The sequence below is a fragment of the Brachypodium distachyon genome, chromosome 2, assembly GCF_000005505.3.
Source record: "Brachypodium distachyon strain Bd21 chromosome 2, Brachypodium_distachyon_v3.0, whole genome shotgun sequence".
NCBI lineage: Eukaryota > Viridiplantae > Streptophyta > Magnoliopsida > Poales > Poaceae > Brachypodium > Brachypodium distachyon.
Window position 1 is genome coordinate 30,284,827 of NC_016132.3, and position 25,915 is coordinate 30,310,741.

Below are 25,915 nucleotides of genomic sequence, written 5' to 3' on the forward strand. Positions count from 1 at the left end.
GGCAGCTCCAAGTCAACCTCCATTGGTTCCATGATGTCGTCCAGCTTCCCCATGCCACCCTTTGCTCAGCTGGTTACTGTGAAGCTTGCCCGTGAAACCCATCTGCTGTGGAAAGCGCAGATTGTTCCAATTCTGCGTGGCCACCGGCTGCTCGGCTTCGTCGACGGTTCCTTCCCCGCCCCACCTAAGCTCATCGCAGTGTCGTCTGATGCTGATGCCGAGAAGGTCGCCAATCCTGAGTATTCTGCATGGCTCGCCCAGGACCAACTTGTCCTCTCGGGTCTGCTGTCAACTCTCGCGCCCGAGGTCCTCGCTAGCGTCGTCGTCCACACCTCGTCTGCCTCGGTGTGGGCTGCCATCGAGCGGATGTTCGCGACTGCGTCCAATGCCCGAGTGATGCAGCTTCGTTGCCAGCTCGCCACGATCCAGAAGAAGGATCTTTCCGTCTCCGACTACTTCGGTCAGATCAAATCCATGGCTGATATACTTGCTGCTGCCGGCCGTCATGACATACATGCTGACTGGGCAAGACAGTTCGTATGATGCCCTCGTCACATCGCTCTCCACTCGACCGGGCGAACTCGCCCTCGACGATCTCTATGCCCACATGCTCGACTACGAGCTACATCAGGAGAACAACGACGTCTTCCCAATCTCCGTCAACGCCGCTGGACGCAGCAATAACACTGGTGGAGGCCGTGGCCGTGGCCGTGGCTGCGGTCAAGGGAATCAAGGCCGACAACAGCAGCGCCTGCAGCAGGCGCAAGGAGGCAACGGCAACTCCAACTCCAACGTGAATAATGGCCCCAAGATCCAGTGCCAAATCTATGGTAAGCTTGGGCATCCTGCTTTGAAGTGCTATAATCGTTTTCAACCACAATTATCAGCTAGAGGATGCTCGCATCGTGCACAACGTCTCCACAAGTGCCGGCAACAACTTTGATCCCGTGTGGTACATGGACTTCGGCGCTACTGATCACATCACAGGAGAACTAGACAAGCTGACCATCTGGGAACAGTATGGCGGCAAGGACTAGGTGCACACGGCAAACAGATCTGGCATGGCTATTTCACATGTTGGTCAGTCTCATATTCATACCCCATATACTTCTCTCCTTTTGAAGGATGTTCTTCATGTTCCCAACACTAAAAAAAATCTTGTTTCCGCTAATCGACTTGCATCCGATAACAATGTTTTCCTTGAACTTCATCCTAAATTCTTTTCTATTAAGGATCGGGCTACGAGGAGGGTTCTTCATCGAGGCCCCAGTGAAGGTGGTCTCTACCCCATCGCCGACTACAAGCCATCCAAGCATCGTGTCCTCTCTATAGTTAGTTCGAGTCCTTCCAGATGGCACTGCCGGCTTGGGCATCCGGCGTCTACCATCGTTGATCGAGTCCTTAGAAATTCAAAGTTACCAGTTTTAAGTGAGTCAAATAAAGGCACCATCTGTGATGCTTGCCAACAAGGAAAGAGCCATCAGCTCCCCTACCCTAGATATCATAGTGTTTCTCATGCTCCACTCGAACTTGTGTTCTCCGATGTTTGAGGACCTGCGTGTCTCTCGTCTGGAGGTTTCAAATTCTATGTCAGTTTTATCGATGATTTTAGTAAATTTACTTGGATTTATTGTCTTAAACACAAGTCTGATGTTGAAAATGTGTTTCTCCAGTTCCAGGCTCATGTTGAGCGCTTGTTTAACAGGAAAATCCTCTGTGTCCAGAGTGACGGGGGAGGGGAGTATAAAAGGCTCACCAGTTTCTTCCATAAGATTGGCATTGCCCATCACATCTCATGCCCACATGCGCACCAACAGAACGGCTCCGCCGAACGAAAGCATCGTCATCTCGTCGATGTTGGTCTCACGCTCTTAGCTCAAGCTTCTATGCCGATGTGTTTTTGGGATGTTGCTTTTCAAACCGCTTGTTTTCTTATCAATCGACTTCCAAGTAAAACTATCCAATTTTCCACACCTCTCGAATTATTCAATGTGTCGCCTGATTATTCCTTCCTGAAAACTTTTGGGTGCGCGTGTTGGCCATGTCTTCGTCCTTACAATGATCGAAAGTTGCAATTCCGGTCCAAGCGGTGTGTCTTCCTCGTGTACAGTAGCCAGCATAAAGGATATAAGTGCCTGCATATTTCCTCAGGTCGCATCTATATTTCTCGTGATGTTGTTTTCGATGAACAAATCTTTCCCTACTCCGAGATCAGACCGTCCAGCGATTCTGCCCCACTTCTTGATCCTCTTGTTGATCTTCCTTCCACAACCACTAATTTCTATAATTCCGGGGGCGTGGATACTGGGGGCAACCACATGCGGCATAGTATACATCTTTCGTCTACTGTTGTGCAGACTGATCCGGCCTTCGTGCCGTTATCTGTGTCTCGTGTTGTGCAGGACTCTCGGCGCACCGGCTCCTCCTCACCTGCGTCTCCAATTGCCGATCGTGGAGCGGCAACGACCACAACAGCAACGAGTCCGCCTGCCACAGCAGCCTCACAACAGGCTGCAGCACCTGCCTCTGCAATGCCAACTTCCACGGCAGCTACCCCACAGGCTGAAGCGCCTGCATCTGCCCCGACGATCTCTCCTACAGCGGCAGCCACACCGCAGCCTGAGGCGCCCGCATCTGCTCCAACATCGCCCCCTACTGCAGCAGGCATGCTGCAGATTGCTGCAGCTGACATCCCTCCAGCCGGACCGCACGTTGGCGCTGCTCCACTTGAGGACTCGTCTCAGCGGCTCCGGGCATGCATCCGGGTTCCGTCTCGCTACACAAATGGCAAGGTTCGGTATAATCCGTATCATCGCCGGCAGGCATCTCTGAGCGTCACCGAGCCGTCCTCTCATCTGGAGGCACTTGAAGATGACAATTGGCGTCGTGCCATGGATGATGAATATGCAGCCCTGATGAAGAACGAAACTTGGCATCTTGTACCGCCACGTTCTGGATGCAATGTCATTGATTGCAAATGGGTTTTCAAATTGAAGAAGAAAGCCGATGGCTCTATTGAGCGCTACAAGGCCCGGCTCGTTGCGAAGGGCTTCAAGCAACGCAACGGCATTGACTATGAAGACACCTTCAGCCCTATGGTGAAATCCACCACTGTCCGACTTATTCTCTCTATTGCTGTTTCTCGGGATGGAGTCTGCGCCAATTGGACGTTCAGAATGCGTTCCTTCCTTGCATTCTAGAGGAGGATGTGTTCATGCATTAGCCTCCTAGGTATGTTCACTCGCAGTTTCCGCATTATATTTGCAAGTTGGACAAGTCATTATATGGGCTCAAACAGTCGCCACGAGCTTGGTATTCTCGCCTCAGCTCCAAGCTTCAGGAACTCGGTTTTGTTGCTTCTAAAGCTGATACATCTCTCTTCATTTATAATCATGGTGGTGTTCACATATATGCTAATTTATGTGGATGATATAATCATTGCAAGCTCCTCTGTACAAGTCACTGATGATTTGATGAGAGACCTACAGGGGGCCTTTGCCCTCAAAGACTTGGGAGATCTTCATTTCTTCCTTGGTATTGAAGTTAAGAAACAAGCTACTGGCGACCTTGTTACCCAAGCAAAATATGCTTCTGAGCTGCTGAACTGGGCTGGTATGACCAAGTGTATACCAGTTTCTTCACCCATGTCCAGCACGGAGAGGCTGTCCAAGGAAGAAGGAACTATGTTATCTTCCCAAGATGCTACAAATTATAGAAGCATTGTTGATGCCCTGCATTACTCGACACTTACTTGTCCCGATATTTCTTTTGCGGTCAACAAAGTGTGTCAGTTCTTGCACGCACCTACTGATCTCCATTGGTCAGCGGTCAAACGCATACTGCGATACCTGCAGCACACCTCTGGTGTTGGTCTTCACATACGGCAATCAACATCTATGCATTTGAGTGCATTCTCCGATGCTGATTGGGCCGGATCACCTGATGATCGACGGTCGACAAGTGGCTTTGTGGTGTTTCTTGGCTCGAATCTTGTTTCCTGGAGTTCAAGAAAGCAGCAGACTGTCTCTCGATCGAGTACCGAAGCTGAATACAAAACACTCGCCAACGCAACTGCAGAAATCATTTGGCTTCAGTCCTTACTTGGTGAACTCCGCGTCTATCAGTCCAAGGCACCTGTACTTTAGTGTGACAATTTGGGTGCTACATATTTGTCGGCGAATCCGGTGTTTCATGCACGTACTAAGCATACTGAGGTTGATTTTTATTTTGTCAGAGAACGAGTGGCACGCAAGGCGCTGGACATTCGATTCGTCTCCTCCAAGGACCAACTCGCTGATGGGCTGACAGAACCAGTAGGTGTTCATGAGCTTCAGTTATTACGGCACAATCTCAACCTTCATGGTTGTGATTGAGGGGGGGGGGGGGGTGTTAGCGATATAGGCTGTTAGGATTGTTGTAGCTAACTGAACAATCCTAACCATCCCTTTCTCTATCTCTATCTCATGCGTGCACTGCCGTATAGATAAGCATCAGAGATTGAGTTGTTGTGATATCTTGTAACTAACCATTGCTGTATTATAAAAGCTCAAGCCCGCTGCACATTGAGATGCGCAGATCATATAAACCTGTTCACGTTAAATCTTTTACCTTACAACAATTTGAGAGTCGCACATCTTCACATAGAGAGGGTTATAACATACTCTCCTCTGTTATACCGATAGCTTCGTTCTTCCCAGATCCTACTTCACGGGATTTCTGATCACATAGGTTGGGTTACCACTATGGCACAACGTTCATGGGTCTCGACCCCATCTCCCTTGATGCACTCTCTATCGCATTACGTGATAGTCCCTTGGTAAAGGGATTTGTCAGATTTTTCTCTGTTTGAATATATGTAACAGTTATCACTCCGGAGTTTTTCAATTTCGTGACAGACTACACACGTCTCCTCACGTGTTTTGACGACTTCGTGTTATCCTTTGAACTGTTCACTTTAGTAATAACCGTTTGATTGTTACAGTTCATCAGAATGGCCGGTACTGGTTTCTCAACCAGCGGCAAGTCCATCAAAAGATCTCTCAGCTACTCTGCTTCAAAGGTGGCTGTATCTAAAGCAGCAAGTTCTGCTTCCATAGTTGACCTCGTCAATGTGGTCTGTTTGCAAGATCACAATGATGCTACACCACCACCAAGTATGAAGGCGTACCCGGATGTGGCATAGAGGTCATCTGCTTCAGAGATTAAGTTCGAATCACAATATCCCTCAAGCACAGCTGGATGCCCTGAATAATGTATTCCATAACTCATCATATCTTTTAGATAGCGCAATATCCTTTCTAGTGCACGCCAATGATCTATACCCGAGTTTGACGTGAACATACTCAATTTGCTCACGGCAAAAGAGATATCAGGCCTCGTAACGCTAGCTAAGTACATAAGGGAACAGATTATTTGAGAATATCTCAATTGATCTTTCCCTTCTCCATTGTTCTTTCTGAGTATCACGTTGGGGTCATACGGAGTTGGTGAATGTTTGTTGTCAGTAAAACCGAAGCGACTCAAGACCTTCTCAACATAGTGGGATTGCAACAAAATAATCCCACTCTCATCCTTAACCAGCTTAATGTTAAGAATAACATCAGCCTCTCCCAGATCTTTCATAACAAAGCAATTTGACAGAAACGACTTGACCTCATTTATCACTTTTATGTTTGTACAAAAAATCAGAATATCATCCACGTACAAACACAAAATAACACCTTCGCCCCCACCATGGCGATAGTACACACATCTATCAGCCCCATTAATGACAAAGCCTGCAGAAGTTAATGTGTAACATCCCAAAATTTCAAACCTTTACATGAGCATTGCATTCATAAGCATCATGCCACCATTGCATATTTGAATTCAAATTTTGAATCTCAAAAGGCTTTGGAAAGATTCTTTATTTCATTTTAAACCCTAGGGTTTACACCCATTTGAGCTTTGGATCTTCAAACCATTAAAGTTTATATATAAAAGGGGTTTATTGCACATATGAGCTATCCCATAATTTTTGGATAATTATTTGGAGTTGAAAAAGTATTTTATTTAAATGGATATATAGCCCTAAAGGCATTTATAAGGCAAATGTATTTTTATATATTTTATTTTGAGAGGAAACAACTTCCAAAAGTTGTATCATGGTATAACATGATTTTACAAATTTTCTGTGATTTATTTGGACCAATTTGGAGTTCAAACTCAAAAGATATCAAAGAAATGAGAAAAACAAAAAAAGAAAAGGCCTAAAAGAAAAGAAAAAGGGTAAACGGACCGGCCCGGCCGAATTGGGCCGAACCAGCCCGACTCCCGGGCGCGCGCACCCGAGCCACCGACAGGTGGGGCCCACCTGTCGGGGTCGTCCCCTACCTCGGGCAAGCACCCGAAATCGCGCCGCCGTCCCCACGCGTGACCGCCGCGCGCCCTCACCGGGATCCGCCCCTCCGGACCTTCCCAAACCAAGCCGAGCGCGTCCTTATAAGCACCGCGGCCCCCTCCTCGTTTTCCCTCTGCTCCCCCTCGATATCACGCCGCCAGGCTGCCCCGATTCCTCGCCGAAAAGCTCTGCCGCCGCCGCCGTTCACCGCGCCGTCCCGACCTCGCCGGTGAGCATTACCGCCCGAGCTCACAAATTTCTGGAGCGTCTTCCCCTTGCGCTTCGTTTGACGCGCGCCATCTTCACTCCCGTGCGCTGCAGCTCCCCGCCGACGCCCGCCCGTGCCCGCGCCGCCAGCCCGTCTCGTCCTAGGCGCCGACCCTGCCGTCCCCGAGCGTCGCCGACCGCGCCCCCGTCTTCGCCATGCCGCGCCGCGCCTCCCCGTGTCCTCCCCGACGCCCGAGATCCACCCAAACGCCACCCGCCTCCACGCCCGAGCCGCGCCGCCGCCGGTTTCCGTCGCCGGAACCCTAACCTCGCCGGTGAGTTTCCCCCGATCGATCTCGTCCGTCCATCCATCTCCAACGGTGTAGATTAGATCCCTTTTATTTCACTTAAATGAACCGGTACGCACCAATCAGGAGCCGCCACGTGGCATCTATTTTTATAAAATAAAAATCTAATTTTAATCCCCCGGATTAATTAAAAGACACTTTTGCAGATAGGCCCCTGTAGCTTCAAATGATCACAACTTTAAATCTGTTTGGCCAAATTTAATGTTCCACACCTTTTTGGAATCCTTAGGAAGTGTAGAATATTTTGGCACTGTACAAATTCAAATTTGAATATTTGAATAACATTCAAATTACAGACGAGGGTTTTATACCATTTAAATCATAACTAATTATTTAGAAGTCTTTTTTGAATGAAACCAGTGCCCAAAATTTTGTTTTAATGTCCTCTGTCCAATGGGACAGAGAAATAAATGTTTTGAATTAATCTATTTGGCTGATGCTAATAAAACCTCATTTTAGGGTTTAAACCCTAGCCATTGCAATTTATTTAAAAACCCTAATTGCATGTGCTTAATTATCAATGCCTTGGACCAGTAGATCACCCAAATAAAACCAACCCACCCATGTCATATGTTTTGCATCGCATCATGGCATACATATTCTTTTATCATGTTTGTATTGTGTGTTTATGTGTGTGTATATGTTTGTTGATTGTATAGTATTCTCGGAGAGCGAACCTTGCGATTGTGACGAGTGTTTGAACTCCAACTACTACCAAGGCAAGTTCACTTTGACCATCATCCTATTATTTTATTATGCACTAGATTTTATTAGTTGCATGGTTAGGATTATTATTGTATCTATGCTAGATATGATCCGTCCTACTAGTATAGGATACCCTTGGCCATGACTTCACCACCAATTGGCATCGTAGTAGTAAAATGCTATGCTATGATAATATACGAGGGTGGTATTATTACAATGTGATACTATTGAATTACAATATGATTTTCCTAGTGTATGGCAAAACAAGTAATTCAATGAACCGTCCTGGGTGGGCTGCTTTGAGTTTTTGGATGTAGTGACGTTAGGTCCAATTCTATGGGGCCCGCTGAGTCGTCTCTCCGTGTGATTCGGGAGCGTCCATGGTCGTCTCCCCGTGCGATTCGGGGAGCGCCTGCGTCACAATGTGGGATGCCACCCGGGGTAACCAGAGACTAGACTAGTTTCCTGTTTAGTTAGCTTCCAGTACAACCACATGGTATTATGGGCTCTGCCAGGATGGATGTAAGAAATATGAACCCGGATCCGAGGTGACATCGGTATGTAGCAGTGTAGGTGGGGGCGCGTCCCTCAAGTGGTTTGGGGAAATATGTTCTGAAAATTCCTGTAATCGATGCCGTTGCTACTCCACCTGGAGGACAGCAAGGGATTAACACGTCGATTTCTTGTGGGTAAAGTGTGCCACCTCTCGAGAGTGTCAAACTAAGTACTTAGCCGTGTCCCCGGTTACGGACAATTATGAGCAACTAGATATTGGAACTGGAAGGAAACTCTCACTCATTCAAATTTCCTAATAAAATGAATGGTTTGAACTGGGTAGGAGCATTGATGTTTCTACTCAATGTGCCTAGGTTAATAGGAGCATGGGTGTTTCTACCCCGTGTCCAATAGAATTCAAAACTATTTGTCTAAAAATGATAGGATTTGAATAATGATGCTTTTATGCAAAATAGCCAAACCCCACCTAGCCAAACTATGCATGTACTTGGTAAGTCCTTTATAACTCTAGTGAGCTTGCCAATACATTCAAATGTATTGACCACGTAGTGGTTGCAATTAACAATGCAGGTGGATCCGACGATGAGTGAGGTTCGTCGTTTTGTCATGGGTCATGTGCTTACATTCCAACATGCTCTCACCTTGGAGTAGTGTGGCCCTTATGTTCTACCCTTTTCCGCTGCAGTATTTTGAAACATTGTTTTATGATGTTGAAACAGTATCTGTTTTATGCTGGCCCCAGAGTTCATGCGAGGTTGTAAGTACTATTAAATTCTGAATGATGCGATGTAATAAAGTACTTTGACCTTTGATTCTGTATATTTCATCATGAAACTGTGTGTGCTAGTGAGTCGATCCAGGGACTAGCACAGTAAGCACAGAGATCGGTCCCTAGTAAGGGGGAGGATCGCTTCAGATGGTATCAGAGCAAAGTGTTGCCTGTAGAAACGTGACCCTAGTTTGGATTAGGATAAGACAAGACCAAAGACCAAACCTTAGGAATATTTCTCATCCCTATCTGATCTATATCTATATACATACATTTTATTCCTTATCCCTATTCATCTAAATCTTTGCATTTATATCTACATATGCATGACATGTTTATTGTTTTATTCCACATATACACCGAATACTATGCTTATTACCACATATGCATGTTTATTATATTATACTGCAGATGCATATTTGATTTTTACACCATACACCACTATCATCTTGTTGCCATGTTGTTCACATGTTAGTATGCATCCAATTTTATATTTACATTTCCACCCTTGATATTAATGTTTATCATTTGATTCCCACTCTACCACTTTTATTTTATTTTTACTTACATTCGACCATTTGATCATGTCACTGATACTCCCTTATCTCCATCTTTATTTTCTATAGATGGGAAGCCCAACACCTTTTGGCAACGTCCCGCCGTTCACCACAGTTTACTACCCCTCCACGGACGATGACCAGTACTTTGACCTTTGCTTCTGTATATTTCATCATGAAACTTTGTGTGCTAGTGAGTCGATCCAGGAACTAGCACAGTAAGCACAGAGATCGGTTCCTAGTAAGGGGGAGGATCGCTTCATAATGTTTTGTCAAACTTCTCGTGCCATTGCTTAGGTGCTTGTTTTAGTCCATACAAAGATTTTAGTAACTTGCACACATTTCTCTCTTCACCCTTTACCACAAATCCATCTGGCTGATCCATGTAAATTTCCTCTTCCAACTCTTTATTAAGGAAAGCTGTCTTTACGTCCATTTTATGACCGATAAGACCATAGGAGGTAGACAGAAATAGTAGTACTCGAATGGTAGTAAGTCTAGCAATGAGTGAATAGGTCTCGAAGTAATCTTCGCCTTCTTTCTGAGTGTAGCCTTTCGCCACAAACCGTGCCTTATACTTTTCAATAGTACCGTCAGGCCTTTGCTTCTTCTTGAACACCCACTTGCAGCCTACTGGCTTACAACCGTGGGTTCGTTCAGATAGCTCCCAAATCCCATTAGAAAGAATGGAGTCCATCTCACTCTAGACAGCTTCTTTCCAGTCATCTGCATCCGAAGATGCATATGCCTGTGCAATGGTTTTGAGAGTATCCTCCACAAGGTACACAATGAAGTCAATCCTTCATCTCTTACTCCTGGAAGGAGCTTCATTGTCATCCTTCTCAACATCATCCTCAGGATGTTCAGATTCATTATCAGATGTATTGGATTCAGGTATGCTAGACTCAGGTAATATTTCAGAAGAAATTCTAGCAATGCTATGCATATCTTTCATAGGAAAAATATTTCTCAAAAAATGTTGCATCATGAGATTCCATAATAGTATCAACATGCATATCAGGTACCTCGGATTTAACTACTAAGAATCTATAACCCACGCTCCGCTGAGCATAGCCTAGAAAGATACAATCCACTGTCTTCAGTCCAAGCTTGCGTTTCTTGAGAATTGGAACGTTGACCTTCGCCAAACATCCCCAAGTGCGCAAGTAAGAAAGTGATGGCTTTCTTCCAATCCATTCCTCGTAGGGGAGTCTTCTCTTTATTTTTGTTTGGAACTTTATTAAGGACATGACATGAAGTCAGTAGCGCCTCCCCCCACCATGACTTAGATAAACCGGCGGTGGCTAACATGGAATTCACCAAGCCAGTCAACGTGCGGTTTTTTCTTTTGGCGACCCCGTTTGATTGGGGAGAATAGGGAGGCGTCATCTCATGAATAATACAATGTTCCGCACAAAACTCATCAAATACATTGGAGAAATACTCGCCACCACGATCCAATCTAAAACGTTTGATCTTTCTCTCCAATTGATTTTCAAATTCAGCCTTATAGATTTTAAAGTAGTTTAAAGCCTCAGCTTTAGTTCGCAACAAATAAACATAGCAGAATCTAGTAGCATCATCAATTAACGTCATGAAATATCTCTTTCCACCTTTTGTCAACACACCATTCATCCCACAAAGATCAGAATGTATGAGTTCTAGAGGTGCCAAATTTCTCTCCTCAGCCGCCGTGTGGGGCTTTCGAGGTTGCTTTGATTGCACACAAACTATGGCACTTAGAACCTTTGGCAATGGTGAAATTAGGTATTAAACTCATAGTGGATAGCCGAGACATTAAACCAAAATTAATGTGACATAAACGAGATTGCCAAACACTTGCATCATCATTAACACTGCCACAAATATGGTTTACTGACATGTCACTAAAATCAGAAAGGGAAAAACGAACAAGCCTCCGCACTCATAGCCTTTACCAATAAATTGTCCATGTTTGGACACAACTACTTTATTAGACTCTAAAACTACCTTAAAACCATCTCTGCATAAAAGGAAACCGCTAACGAGATTCTTGTTCATGGAGGGGACATGCATCACGTTCCTTAGCCGCACAATCTTCCCCAAAGTAAACTTCAGATCGACCGTACCAACACCACGAACAGCTGCATGCGACCCGTTCCCCATCAAGACGGTTGAATCCCTTCCATGCTTGTAAGAAATAAACAAAGAGATGTCAGAACATACATGAACATTAGCACCTGTATCAATCCACCAACATGGAGATTGAAATACTGAAAGAACAGTAGGTAAAATACCGTACATGTCTGTGTTGCTAGCTGTCACGACGTTGACAGTCTTCTGCCCCTTTTTCCCTATCCGATCTGCACGATCAGGACAGTCTCTAGAAAAGTGGTCGAGCTCTCCACAGGTGAAACAATTCATCTCGCCTTTGTTTACTTTCTTTTCTTCTTGAAGGTAGTATGCGCAGGCTTGTTGTTAACAACAACGGACTTCTTCCCTTTGTTATTTCCGTTGCCGCGAAAATTCCTCTGTACCATATTGGCGTTAGACGGAAAATCAGCAGCCTTCTCAGTGGTGTCCTTAGCCCGGGCTTTCTCTTCAATATCAAGGGATGCTATCAGTTGTTCAACTGATATCTCCTGTCTCTTGTGTTTCAGAGACGTGGCGAAGCTCCTCCACGCAGGAGGTAACTTTGCAATAATGCACCCAACCACGTACTTGTCGGGCAATTCACAGTTGAGAAGTTTGAGCTCTCTCACAATGATCTGTATCTCATGCGCCTGTTCAACTACAGAACTGTTATCCACCATCTTGTAGTCGTTCAGCGACTTCATGACATACAGTTCACTACCTGCATCGATTGCACCGAATATAGCATCCAGTGCATTCCGCTCCTTCCCGTCTTCTATGTGCATATACACATCACAAAGACGGTCAGAAAGAACACTCAAAATGCATATCTAAAGGCAACATTGGCATCCTGAAAAAATTTCTGGACTTCCTCAGATAAATCTCCCTCAGGTTTGTCGTCTGTCACCCAGAATACTTTCAGAATCTGCAACCAGAGCATGGCCTTTAATTGCCATCTCTTGAAGTACATCCCGGAAAAATTATCAGGCTTCAATGCATCGACTAATCCCATAGTTAAATCAGGAAATTGCATACAATGAGGTTTTTGGATTGTTGGAAAATTAAATTTTTTTGAGAATAACAATTCAATGAATAATTTCAGAATATAGATCATGACGACAGTAGCAACTAACAGATGCACCTCAAAAATACTAGAAGTATTAAACAGCCGAACGAACAGCACTATGAACTCGCAGATCATAACTAGACTGTAGATTGGATCACGGATTACGTACTGTCAAGGTGGAGAAGCCGTTGCTGTTGTGTTAGCTGGACTAAGTTGTTGACAAAGAAGACGGCAGCGCGTCGCGCACCCGCCGGCTCGAGGAGGTAGATGATCCGTTGTTGCAAGGAAGCAAGCAGTCGCGCGGAGCGCTTCCCCAAAACCTTATTCGCCCTCTCCGTACAGAATCACAAGGCGAAAGATTCCGGAGACCTGCTCTCCCGATCGCTGGTGCACGCCGGCACTCGGGATGGAGTAGACTACGATGACAGCGCAAAAGTGAGAGACTGGCGAAACCCTAACTCGGTTGTGCACCGACCCGACACGGCTCGGCCTTGGCCTCGAACTCGATCCACGAAACGCGGGGCGCGTCGTGACGAGGATACCGGCGGGGGAGGAGGAGCGCGCGTGGGGATTTTCTTTACTCACTTGCTTACTAGGTGAGAAGCAACATTTCTTATATGTTGGTCTCACTCACTCTAAACTAGTAAGGTGTGACTATTCTCATTCCCACTCCTCTCATCCCACTTCATGAATGAGCTTTTGAGATTTTCAGAATTTATTAAAATTCGGGCTTGGTCTGATCAGGCACACCAAATTATAACAACATGGGCAAGACAAACTCCGTTGACATGCCTCTACCACCAGGAGCGGTCTAGTGGTGGTGCTAGCTGTGTTGTACCGCACGGTCCAACAAGGATGTTTAAAAGAGAAACTATAGCTCATAAGTATGTAATACCGACAAATATAGCATCATTAATCTATGTTAGCACCATCCTTCTTAACTTTCTGGGTCCGTCACTGTCGCTTAACACCGTACGTATTACTCATCTGATGTCACAATTGAGTTATAAATAATTGTAACGTATTTTGGATGTGTACCTCGTATTGAGTTCTGGCTACCTTATTTTTATGTACACGTCATCCATATGCTAGATTATTAATACTGTATGTATTAAAGTTTATATTAATATCTACTGATAATTTACTCTCTCCGTTCATAATTCTTGTCGAAATATTACATGTATCTAGACGAATTTTATAAACAGATGCATCTATTTTTATGCAAATAAGACAAGAATTATAAACCGAAAAGAGTACCTACGAGCCAACATTTTCTATATTAACGTCTAACCATTGTTCGGATGGTTAAAGCGATTCCATCGATTATACGCGGTAGTGTGCGCAGGTTATGTGTCTATGTTTCTTTAGAAAAAAAGTCGCCACATTCAGCGGTTTTGCGGCCATTGGTCAGTCGATCTGACCCGCTTCGGCGGTAGGCAGAGAGGCGAAAAGAGAAGCGGTGCTCCTCCGGGAATGGCTTGTCCACTTCCTGAGTAGTCAAATCTTTCACGAAACGAAACATGGGAAAGGCACCGCGCAGCAGTCCATCACTAGCGCCACGTGAGAAATACTTGCATGTATATATGTTGGCCTGTGCTCATCGATAGTGTGAATCACAACAGCCGAGATAGTTGGCCAGTGCTCAGTGCCGTGACAAGGGAGGCAAGAGCATGAGGAACGTGGGGTGAGGCTAAAATAATATCTAGCACTGAGTCTACAAAATCCAAAAAAGCTGCAGTGTACTAAATTTGTAAGACTCAACCTTTAGGATCCACAGGACCCATCTGTCAGATCTCTCTTCCATCCAACTGCTTCTTCTTCCTCCCAGACTAGAAATCTCTCAATCTTCCCCTGACATCAACTAGAAATCTTCCGATTGAAAAATTGCCTCAACTTGAAATTGGGGCGGGAGGCACCGATTCTCACCCACGACGCGCGCAGGCGAGAGAGAGAGAGAGGGGGGGGGGGGGGCACGCGTCTATGGCGATCTGCTCGGCGGCCAGGCGGGCACGGGTGCACGACCCATGACGCAGGAGATCTGCCGCGGCTTCCTTCTCACCCAGCCGGTCTCAGCCTCTCAGCAAAGTCAGCAAGGTCGCCCACGTCAGCCTTCGTCAGCAGGGTCCGCCTGCGTCTGCATGTTCCGCGGCTTCCAGATGCTTGTCGACTCGGTGTTCGTCACCATTACAGCGTCGTCCCTCCCCGGCGACCCATTCGCCAGTGCCTCCTCCCTCTGCCACTTCTCCCTCTCCATGGTAGAATCGGGCGAGGTGGCCACGGTCTAGGCGGACGAGATAGAGGAGGCATGGGCTCCACTATTGTCAACGCGACTTTGGAGCCGTGGCAAGTAGTTGCGTCGGGCCTAAATTTTTTTTCTTAGCTAGGCTTGCTGCGATGATTAGACCCGGTGCTAACATTTCTTAGCCCCTTCTTCGCTATATGTTTTGACCAACATTGCACTTGCTCTAAGAGGGCGCACCTTTCGAAGGTGCTGGATTATTTTGTGTACGTTGTTGACTGTGCGTACGAAGATATATTTTCTTAACGGGATTTTTAACTATAGTGGTGGTTGACAGAGATGAGTTGCCCTTGAATTATGGGAGTTCATCTATAACGACTTGCTTGTCAGCTACCGTTTCTTTCAGATATTTCAACCTTCATCGGATTGGTATCATTGTCCATGCTCACGATTGCAAAAGTACCTTCTCCAATTGTTAACAAATCTCCTTGAAATATCAGCATACGATACTAAGATGCACCTACAGGGAATCGGAGAAAACTTCCATGGTCTCATCCACACTAATTCTTTTAGCTACGGGAAGATGATACGAATCGTTTCCATTATTTTTGCAGTTACAGATTTGTCGGCAGAATTAAGTTCATTCGAAGGGAGTAACAAATTAATTAAGAGCACTATTTTCTCCTGAAACTTTTGAAATCGCATAACCCATACAGAAAACTACTGTATGTCGCACTCACACTAGATAGTGGAGTAGCCACGAGTGAGTAGTTTAATGAAAGGCAACTAAGACATCTAGTCCAAATCTTACATTCACCACGCGAGATCATTTCAATTCTCTCTCTTCTTGTCCTGCTCCTTTGGTTCTAAATTTCTAATAGACAGCAAGGAAAATCACTTCTTGACCTTTTCGTAATTTTTTGTTTATGTGCAACACTTTGCAGATTACCTCCACGAGGACTATACTTTTTTTTAACTAGAGAGCAATAAAAGGCACTTTTCTGAAAATTACTAAAACATTCGCATGTCTAATTAGATGAACTTTTATATTTTAAAATAGATTTTAGCCCGTTGCTGGTGGGCTCCAACAGACCTTACTAATGAGTAGGAAATTTGTCAGTAATTTGTCGAAAGTGGTGACTTCGTCTCCACCAACTGGCGATCTGTCTACCAGTGATCAACTATCCAAGGTAGACGGGAAAGCCACATGTGTGATTATCACCACCATGCTCGTTGGGTGGCGCCGTCATTGATGATCACACCAACTATGACCTTTGTGTCTAGCCGTCCGTACATGCTTGTTGCTAACTGTAGAAATTCGACAAGACTTGCAACCTTTGTGTCTAGTCGTCCCAGTCCACGGATATATGTATTTTTTTCGTATTTTATATTTTTTTAGAATACCTAAGACCTATTCTATTTCTAACTTTTGTGTTTATAGATTTTCAAAATTCTAATATTATTCTATAACTATATTTAATTGTTATGTTAAAATTTCAGTATTGTCTATTCATTTAGTTTTGCTTCATCTTTATTGTTCTTTTAGGCTATTTAATTTTATATTTTTCCTGTTTTTGAATATAGATTTCCAAATTGTCTTGATTGTTTTGTGTTGACTAATTTTTTGAACATGCAAAACCACGACGCATCATTGGTCATATTATGTCGATAGATTTGATAGAGCTCGAGAACTAAAACTGTTCATTGTCGAATTTTTTGATATAAAGCTTATCAAATTTTGTACTTTTGGATCCTATTTAAGGTACGAGCACTGTATGTATTTTATTATACATCTACAACACCATGCATTCTTATATTAAGAATGCCATAACTCTATCCTAAGTCAAACTGATTAAAGTTTGATCAAGTTTATGGAAAAATGCATTAATATCTAGAATATCAAATAAGTATACTATGAAATATATATTTCATGATGGATTTAATATAACCAATTTAATGTTGTAGATGTTTGTAGTAGACTTTTTCTATAAACTTGATCAAAGTTTAAGAAATTTGACTCAAGAAAAACCTAGAACTTCTTACATTTAGGAATGAGAATTTCTTCTTCTTCTTTTTTCTTTTTTTTGGGCAGATGGAGGGCGTGTTTTTTTTTTATCTTGAATTACCGGATATAAATAGATGACAAGCTTCGACTTAACCTGATTTCATTCAAGTTTTCTAAAAAAAAAACACGTCAACATCCTAGAGCCCGAAATTTTTGAATTTCAGTGAAATCCTAGTAACCTGTACTAACAATCCTAAAGACAAAGACAATGAGAAAGTGCTAAGGACGCAATTCCCCATCCTTCACAAGTTCCACATTGCCACCACCGGTGCTAGAGGTCTCGTTCTCGGCGCGCGCTATCTCACCGCCACCCATCTTCCGACGCCATCCAACCTTGGCGGCGGCATCACACGCCAAGTCCCACGAGTGCAGCACCAAATAGGCGCCGATACCACCGATGAGGCCGTATGCGATGGAGTAGGTGAGCGGCATGAGCGCGAGCGTCATGAACGCCGGCACGGCCTGCCGCATGTCGGCCCAGTCCACCTCGGGCACGGCGCGCATCATCATCACGCCCACCAGCACCAGCGGCGGGCCGACGGCCCAGGACGGGATCGACGCTAGCAGCGGCGTCACCAGCAAGGCCGCCATGAAGTAGGCCGCGGCCGTCAGCGCCGTCAGCCCAGTCCGCCCGCCCTCCCGGATCCCCGCGCACGACTCTATGAATGTCGTCACGGGGGACGTGCCCAGCAGCGACCCGAACACGATGGCCGTCGCGTCCGACAGGAAGGCGAAGTACTGCCCCTCGAACTCCCCCGTCGCGTCGTCCATGAAGCCCGCGAACCGTGCCATCGAGTAGAGCCCGCCCGTGGTGTCGAGGATGTCAACGTAGAGGAAGGTGAAGAGCGCCTCCCAGAAGTAGCCGTGCGTGGCCCCGCTGAAGTCGAGGGCGCCCGCGGTTGACCGGATGCGATGGACGTCGAACACTCTCTTGAAATAACTGAAGCTTTCGTCGCCTGCGGGCGTGTCCGGGAACACGGTGACGGCGGTGTTGCGCGGCCAGGAGATGAAGGTCACGAAGAGGATGCCGTAGATCATGGCCCCCTTGACATTCCTCATGAGGCATAAGGCGATGATTATGAAGCCCACAACGGCGAGCCAGAAGGTTGGGGAGGTCATCCGTCCTGAGAGGCAGAGTATGTCCCCGGACACCGTGCCTCCAGGAATTAGCGCGACCGTGCCATTGGGGAATGTCATTACTGGCGCCACGGATGCGCGCTGTGATACCGGGCACGCGCCGAGGGTGACCAGTGTGGAGGAGCTGAACCCGACAAGCCCCATGCCCTGGCTGCTCTGCAACCCAATGAAGGCTAAGAAGAGCCCGATCCCCGCGGACGACGAGATCCGGACCGGCTTGGGGATGAATTGGGCGAGCTTGGACCGTAGCCCCACGACGGAGATGAAGAGGAAGATGAGGCCTTCGAGGAACACCGCGGCCAGCGCGGTGCGGTAGGGGAGCGTGCCGGATCCGTGGAACCCGACGACCGTGTAGGCGAAGTAGGCATTGGTGCCCATCCCCGGGGCGAGCGCGATTGGCAGGTTGGCGAAGGCGCCCATGATGAAGGAGCCGATCACGGACGACGCCGCGGTGGCCACGATCAGGTCCCGCCGCACGCGGGACAGGCAGGCCTCGTACCCGGGGTCCACCGGCGGGAACTTGCATCGTGGCGAGGGCGCGTGGCAGTCGTCGACCGTGCAGGTCGCGCCGGAGTCGGAGAGGATGGAGGCGTTCACGGCGAGGATGTAGGCCATGGTGAGGAACGTGGCCGTGCCGGCGCGGAGTTCCGTGGTGAAGGTCGTTCCGCGGGCGGACAGGCGGAAGCGCCGCCCCACCCAGGACCGCTCCACGGCGGCGTTGAGCCGGCCCAGCTTCGTCCTCGCCTCTTCCCCGTTGCCGCCGCTTGTCGGGATGATGGGGTTGGCCATGGCAGCGTCCGGCGCGCGCGCGCGTGTGGCTCTGGAAGTTCTCGTCTCCTCTGTTTTGGATCTTTTTAATCAGGAATTCAGGGCTTTGGGGACGCAGAGTCAATGGGTGAGGCGAGAGAGAGAAAGGGAGAGCAAACCGTATTCTATTCTACCATCTGTGTGCTGCATTTTGAGATTTTCTTTTTGTGAATTTTTTTCTTCTTTCGGTGCGAACGATGTGGTGGTTAACCTGATGCTTAGTTTATCCTTTCCTGCTGTCATCAAACAGGGCATGCGCTTTTCAGTGGATCATGACAGGAGGGACCATTTTTGTCCTGTGTTTTCTTTTGGGGTCCGGTGAAGCGATTCATTGCTGGGTTCGGGCCAATTGGAAGGCCGGAAGCTCAGGATTGCGAGGATTAAAACGTGCCAGTACTATACCTTTTTTTGTTGCGAGAATTGCCAGTACCATACCACAATACTAAATTCTAAAAGTATTAAATAAGGGTCTGTCTATCTACTAGACGCCTGATTTTTGTTCTCAAAACAGTTGCCTGTTTTCTGTGCAAAAACCAGGCGCCTGAAATTTTGAGAAAAAAACAGTCACTTTTTTGTCACACGTACATCACTTATCTAATGGCCAAATACAAAAGGGCACACCTTTTGGTTTTTCCCTCCAGCCGACTGTTTTCTGCTTCCTATTCCAATCTACCATCGCAGGGCTAAAAAACTCTCTAGTTCTTTTAACGATAAACGTTGATTCTGCCCCTTTCCTGCTATGGATTGGGTTTCACCTATTCTGCTTCGGTCTTCTCTTCTGAGCATATAAAGAGAAAAAAAATCAAAATCTGTGCTGGCCTTGGTTATATGAGTGGGTAACTGTATTTGAGTAGGGGAGAAGAGAAGACCCAGATTTTGATAAAAAGGAAGAGAAGCAGAATTTGAACTCGAATAGCAAAAAACAAAGAAACTAGGATTTAAAACAAAGAAACTGGGATTGAACAAAATAAACTGCAATTGCATTTCTTGAATGCTGTAGCAAAAAACAAATCGAAAAAGAAAAACCGCAATCGATTCCAAATTATGAATACAGGAGAGGACACCGAAAAATATAAAACCTCGAGTGGAAGAAGGGGACAACGCTGGGAGAAGAACAATGCAGAGAGAGGAAGGAGAAGAAGATCCCAGATGGAACCCAAAATCAAGCTGTATGGGGACTGACCTCAACACTTAGAGGCCCCCTGTTTTCATCCCCCGACAACAAGTGAAAGGCATGCACAGATTAAAAAGAAGACTGCAGGATGATCAGATCGAAAAATAGAGGAATTGATCAGATCGAAAAATAGAGGCATCAGCAACGTTTAATTGGTAACATTGATGCTTACAAATTTAATTGAAATACCAATTACAGTGATATTATGAGCACCATGGGTGCTGTCCTCCAAATACAAAGCAAACCAGATTTGGTGGCAAATCCTAGCTTCTGTATGAGGTAACATCTGCAACGACACCAAAAAACATCAAGACAAAAACCACCCGTACATGGTTAGCTTCAGGTAATTAGCTTCAGTTGCAAAAATGAATAGCTCCTAACATATGTGACTAGCTAGAAGCACACAATGCGTATGAAATTGCATAAAACTGAGCATCGGAATGGCAAAAATGATCACAATTGTGCTTGCTATCTTCAGGTTATAAGCAAAAACTCATCAGAAGAACATCTCCTGGTTTATCCCAATCAATTAGCTTACACGCAATATCAGTCAAGGCAGCAATATGTTTCAGGCAGGGGGGATGAAACCATGGGACAAAATATAGATGAGTATATCATGCACATAAGATCAGTTACTTGCAAACTGGCCAAGTTAGAACATTCATGTGTTGTTTCATATTACCAATAGTCGCAGAATGAAACATACGTTGTTTATGAATTTTAGCATCATCTTGTATACATGAATTGTAGGGTTTATCATCAGCATGGTATCAAGAAGCAATGAATCAAAATCTTTCCCAGCAAAAAAATTCCATTGGATTCCCTTGTATAATTGTGAGCAAATTTTCCAAGCAAATGAAGCAACCAGCACTGGATTTACAGGTCTCTTACAACAAATGAATTCCCTCGGTGTAAGTAAAAAAATGTATTGCTCAAAATAAGAAACTAGTAATATTTGTTCCCAATTAATTTAATATCAATAAAAATGCAGAAACCTGGAAAAGGCATACAATATGACAAATAATATATCAACAACAGTGAAAATTGAAGAAATTGAAGGCATACAATATAACAAATCATCTACTCGGGAATTGCAAATGCATATGACCAAAATTGCACAACAGAAAAATTGCAATTGATTTGAAACCACTGCAATTTGCAAAATTAAACGATACAGAAAAATCTGGAAGTACAGAGAAGCATTGCAATTGCAAAAAAATATATCTAACGGCACTGCAATTGCACATGGCAAAAGCTACTGTTCCCTCACAAAAAAAGAATGGATAAATCTAGAATTGCAGTAGATAAAGAGGTGCAAGAATTTAAAAAAGCAATGCAATTGAAGAAAGCAAAGAGAACATATGTATCCCTCCCCCACCCTAATACATCTGCAATTGCACTTGGCAAAAGCTACTATTCCAAGAGAAGAAGTGCAGTTTCATTTAAATTGGAGTGCAATTTAAAAGGAATTGCTGTAGAACACAAAGATGGAACAAACATTAGGCATATGTATCCCTCACCGCCCCTAATACATCTGCAATTGCACTTGGCAAAAGCTACTGTTGCGAGAGAAGAAGTACAATTTCATTTAAATTGGTGTGCAGTTTAAAACGATATTGCTGGAGAACAGAAAGAAAGAACTACCCCTCCCCGAACAGAAAGAATGAACAAACATTAGGCATATGTATCCCTCAGCACCCCTAATACATCTGCAATTGCAGTTGGCAAAAGCTACTGGTGCGAGAGAAGAAGAAGTGCAATTTCATTCAAATTGGAGTGCGATTTAAAACGATATTGTTGTAGAACAGAAAGAAGGAACTATCCCTCCCCACCCCTAATACATCTGCAATTGCACTTGGCAAAATCTATTGTTGCGAGAAAAGTAGGCAGTGTAATTTCATTTAAATGGGAGTGCGATTTAAAACAATATTGTTGAAGGACAGAAAGAAGGAACAAACATTAGGATTAGGATAATATTGGTTCCTGCAATCATCTAAATTGATAACTTGAACAGGCATCCGAGATGGATATCCCTGAAAAACAAAAAACAAAAATCATGCTCAAATTGAAAGCAGATATCAATAGAATTGCAGCAGTAGTACTAGCAATAAAACAGGACACCAACCTCCCTAAATAGTGGTATGTTTCTGTAAACAATTCCTAAACAGCAAATACAAAATAGTAAGATTCGGCTCACTTCCTAGGATGGGTAGCCTCCTCTCTGTTCACGAGCTCTCCTGTTCATTGCTTCGAGAAACAACAAACTTATGGACCAAAAAATGGCATGCTTACCCATTGTACAGACAGATGTGTAGTATCTACGGCAGTAGCAAATTAAGATCTCAAGTTGTTCAGACATGGAGCTAGGCTGGTCTTTTCAGACCCAAAATTAGCCCTTTGACAGATGGCAGATAGGAAGCAAAGAGGCACTTTGGTGCCTAAAACGTCACAAGCAGGAAACATTACTCCTCTAGCTATTTTGTTTAGTGTTCACTCTGATTCTGATGTCTCGAGCAATTGTTTGCACCATCACCAGCCAACAATTGTGTCCATGCAGTGCTAGCTGCTAAGTGATAAACACTAAATAATGTATATTATACATTTGTACTATCTGATTTGGACAATGGTATGTGCAATTGCAATCAAATATACATATCAATTTAAACCTAGCCCTAGAGGTAATGACTAAGCATAAAAAATGTTCAGAATGTAAAAATGGAATTCCTAAGAAAATTTTAGTCAAGCAAGTGTGGTGGCAAAAATAGAGTGGATTAGAACTGCAAAGATAGAAATGTGTCAATTTACCGATTTCAAGAACAAAAAAATGCATCGATTCAAAATGTGCAATTGCAATATAATTAAAACAGAATAAAAAGGGGTCACTATTTAATTTATTAACGATTTATTTAAGGGTATTTAGCCACTAGAAAATAAATTCAAAAGCAGATAAAATGTCCATATTAGCACATGTAACTCAGCTAGAAGACAAATGAAACAACACATAGCCCAATTACAGGTTTACAGTAGCTACAAAACCACCTCGCGTTTACAGGTTTGCTCAATTAACTAAAACAACAGAGAAAGGGCCGGAGCGTCAGAGGAATTACTCATGAACAAAAATAGATCGAGTAGACAGAAGTATGACCTACAGACATGCACAATTAGATACACAAAAGTGAGCAGCACACAGGACCTACATGCATGCTCCAGTTAGCTACACTACACAAAAATGAGCAGCACATAGGGCATAATTTGCACAAGGCTAACGTCATCTAACACATGAGCATCAGGAAATCACCACCTCTGTTCATTGGGTTCATTTGCATACACAGCCCACAACCCATACATAATACACACAACCATCACTTTCACCACCTCCAAATCAGTCTGAAACACATAACAACCCTAGTACAGAGTTCAACCCACAGCACTGGAGCAACCAAAACGCCATTTCCGTGATGGTAGAGAAGAGCAACTCACCGCACAAATGGAGGTGCCGACGCTGACGGATAGAGGATGGAGTTCCTGTCTTCGCCTAGCCACATCATCCGGGTGGAAACAGCAAAAATCAGCTGCAGAAAGGCGAAATCTCGAGCAACAAAAACGGCCATGAGAAGGCAAAACCACATTCGAATATGATATTGAGGATTCACCGGAAAGGGAGAGCAAAACTCCGGCGCCCACGAGCAGAAACGCACCCCCTACACTGCCTCCGCCTCGACGCATTCGGCCGAAAAAAAACCAAGCAAAAATCAGCAGCAGCACAACAGCTAAGCGCAAACCATTTCGGCCGGAGAACTCACCGCGCAAAAAATCAAAGAGCTCGCCGCCGGCGAGCACGAATCCAAACCCCACCTCGCCTCCCCTCTGTTTCGCACGAGCAGAGGAGAAATCAGGGCCGGACCCCAACAGAGCAAATCAAAGCTAGCCATTAGAGAGCTATGGAAAGGGAAGAGGAGCTCACTGGACGGCTGCCCTCGAGCAAAACTCCCGCCGGCGACGAGACGAGACCTCTCGCGCCCGTTTCGAAGCAGGGGAGAAATCACTGCCAGACCCCAACTGAACAAATCAAAGATAGCCATGAGAGAGCTATGGAAAGGGGAGAGGAGCTCACCGGTGCCCTCGAGCAGAACTCCCGCCGGCGACGAGACGAGACCTCTCGTCTCTCTCCCGTCCCAGCTCCATCCCTATCCTCTCGAGAGTCAAAGCTTCCAAAGCAGAAAAAGAGACAGGACGGCTGGGAGCAGAAAAAAGAAACCGGAAAAAAAAAGAGCCAACAAAAATTACGCGAATCGTAGAGAAAGATCCAACGGACCATAAATCGCATGCTTTCTTAAAGAAAACCAGACGCCCGTGCGCTAGCAAAAGATTAAATAATATTTCCGGCATGGACTTTTACCTCCAGAGCTCCGTGGCGTTTTTTATTCTAATAATTTTAAAGAGTAGAACACAATGAAAACGTGATTTTTTTTCTTAAATCACATGTCATTTTATTTAATGAGTTTGCCATCGCAAAATCGCATGTCTTTTAGTTAGAGATCAGTCAACGTGTTGAACCGTCTGATCTTAATTGAACGATAGCGCGTGAGAAAAGTGAGAGCGAGGATGATCCTCGTATCTTCACTCAACGACTTTGATACGTCAACTCAAATTTAAAATCTCCTGATTAAAAATCAGACGACTGAAAAATAACCGCATCCTTTGTTTAAAATGGTCGCAACGGTGGAGATCAAGCCAAAACTTGATGACCGGATAAGGGGAGGGGGTGGGGTGTGCTAGAGGGCGCAAATGGATCAACTTCAGAGGGTTTTTTCACAAAAGATTACCAGCAGCCCCTCCTCACTTGAACGTACCTTCAACATTGGTTTCGTTAGCTCAAACTTTTATCAAGTTATACAAATACATACTAATGTATCTAATTATCAAATAATATATACTATGAATATATATATCACGGCAGATGTAATAAAAATAATTTAGAGTTGTAGATGCTGGTATAGTATATTTATATAAGTAAATTTTACAAAACCATAAATTTTGAGGCAGTCTTTTCAACAACGCACCACTTTTGCTAATTTGCCCCTTGAACCACTAAAAAGGTTTTATTCCATTTTAAACCTTTGGTTTTTCACCCATTTGGGCTTTGAATCTTAAAACCAATAGGGTTTATCTATAAATGGGGTTTATTGCATAAATAAGCTATCCCATAATTTTTGGATATTTATTTGGAGTTGAAAAACTATTTTATTTAAATAGTTATATAGCCCTAAAGGCATTTATAGGGCAAATGTATTTTTTATATATTTTATTTTGAGAGGAAGTTACTCCCAAAAGTTTAATCATGATAAAATATGATTTAACAAATTTTCTAGAATTTATTTGGATCAATTTGGAGTTCAAAATCAAAAGATATCAAAGAAATCAGAAAAAGAAAAAGAGAAAAGGCTAAAAGGGAAAAAAAAGGGGAAAACCGGACCGAACCGGCCCAGTCCCGCGCGAACCGACTGAGCCAGACCGGCCCCACCTGCCGCGCGCGCGCCCGAGCCACTGAAGCGTGGGACCCCCGCGTCAGGGTCTTCTTCCCCGCAAGGAAAGCCGCCGCTGATCCCGCGCGCGCCTGTCATGTTCGCCGCTGCGCCGTCTCCGCCGTGATCTCCTCGTCCCGTGCCTCCCGCGCCTTGCCGCCCACGTCAGTATAAAGCCCGAGCACTGCCGCTCATTTCCCCTCTCTTTCCCCTCCCGATTTTCGCCGCCAGGCTGCCCGATTTCTCGCCGGAGCTCACCGGACGCCGCCGTGTATTTTGGCCGCCGCCG

At 44.9% G+C, this 25,915-nt stretch overlaps 1 protein-coding gene across 16 annotated transcripts; it reads right to left on the bottom strand.

Moving 5' to 3' along the window:
• Nucleotides 1-17,054: 17,054 nt before the first annotated feature.
• On the bottom strand, nucleotides 17,055-24,374 carry LOC100838776 (adenine/guanine permease AZG1). 16 transcript variants are annotated; one of them, XM_024458917.1, is made up of 8 exons: nucleotides 24,216-24,374; nucleotides 24,066-24,146; nucleotides 23,905-23,968; nucleotides 23,755-23,807; nucleotides 23,582-23,636; nucleotides 20,274-20,387; nucleotides 20,111-20,182; nucleotides 17,055-19,705 (listed from the first exon to the last, which is right to left on the bottom strand). In XM_024458917.1, the coding sequence occupies exon 8, from the start codon at nucleotides 18,907-18,909 to the stop codon at nucleotides 17,203-17,205; it is 1,707 nt and encodes a 568-aa protein (XP_024314685.1). In that variant the 5' UTR covers nucleotides 18,910-19,705; nucleotides 20,111-20,182; nucleotides 20,274-20,387; nucleotides 23,582-23,636; nucleotides 23,755-23,807; nucleotides 23,905-23,968; nucleotides 24,066-24,146; nucleotides 24,216-24,374; the 3' UTR covers nucleotides 17,055-17,202. The 16 variants fall into 16 exon arrangements, with proteins under 16 accessions (XP_024314685.1, XP_024314679.1, XP_024314674.1 ...); XM_024458911.1 differs by having other exon boundaries at nucleotides 20,274-22,134; XM_024458906.1 differs by having other exon boundaries at nucleotides 20,274-22,134; nucleotides 23,755-23,817.
• Between the last annotated feature and the right edge of the window lie 1,541 nt (nucleotides 24,375-25,915).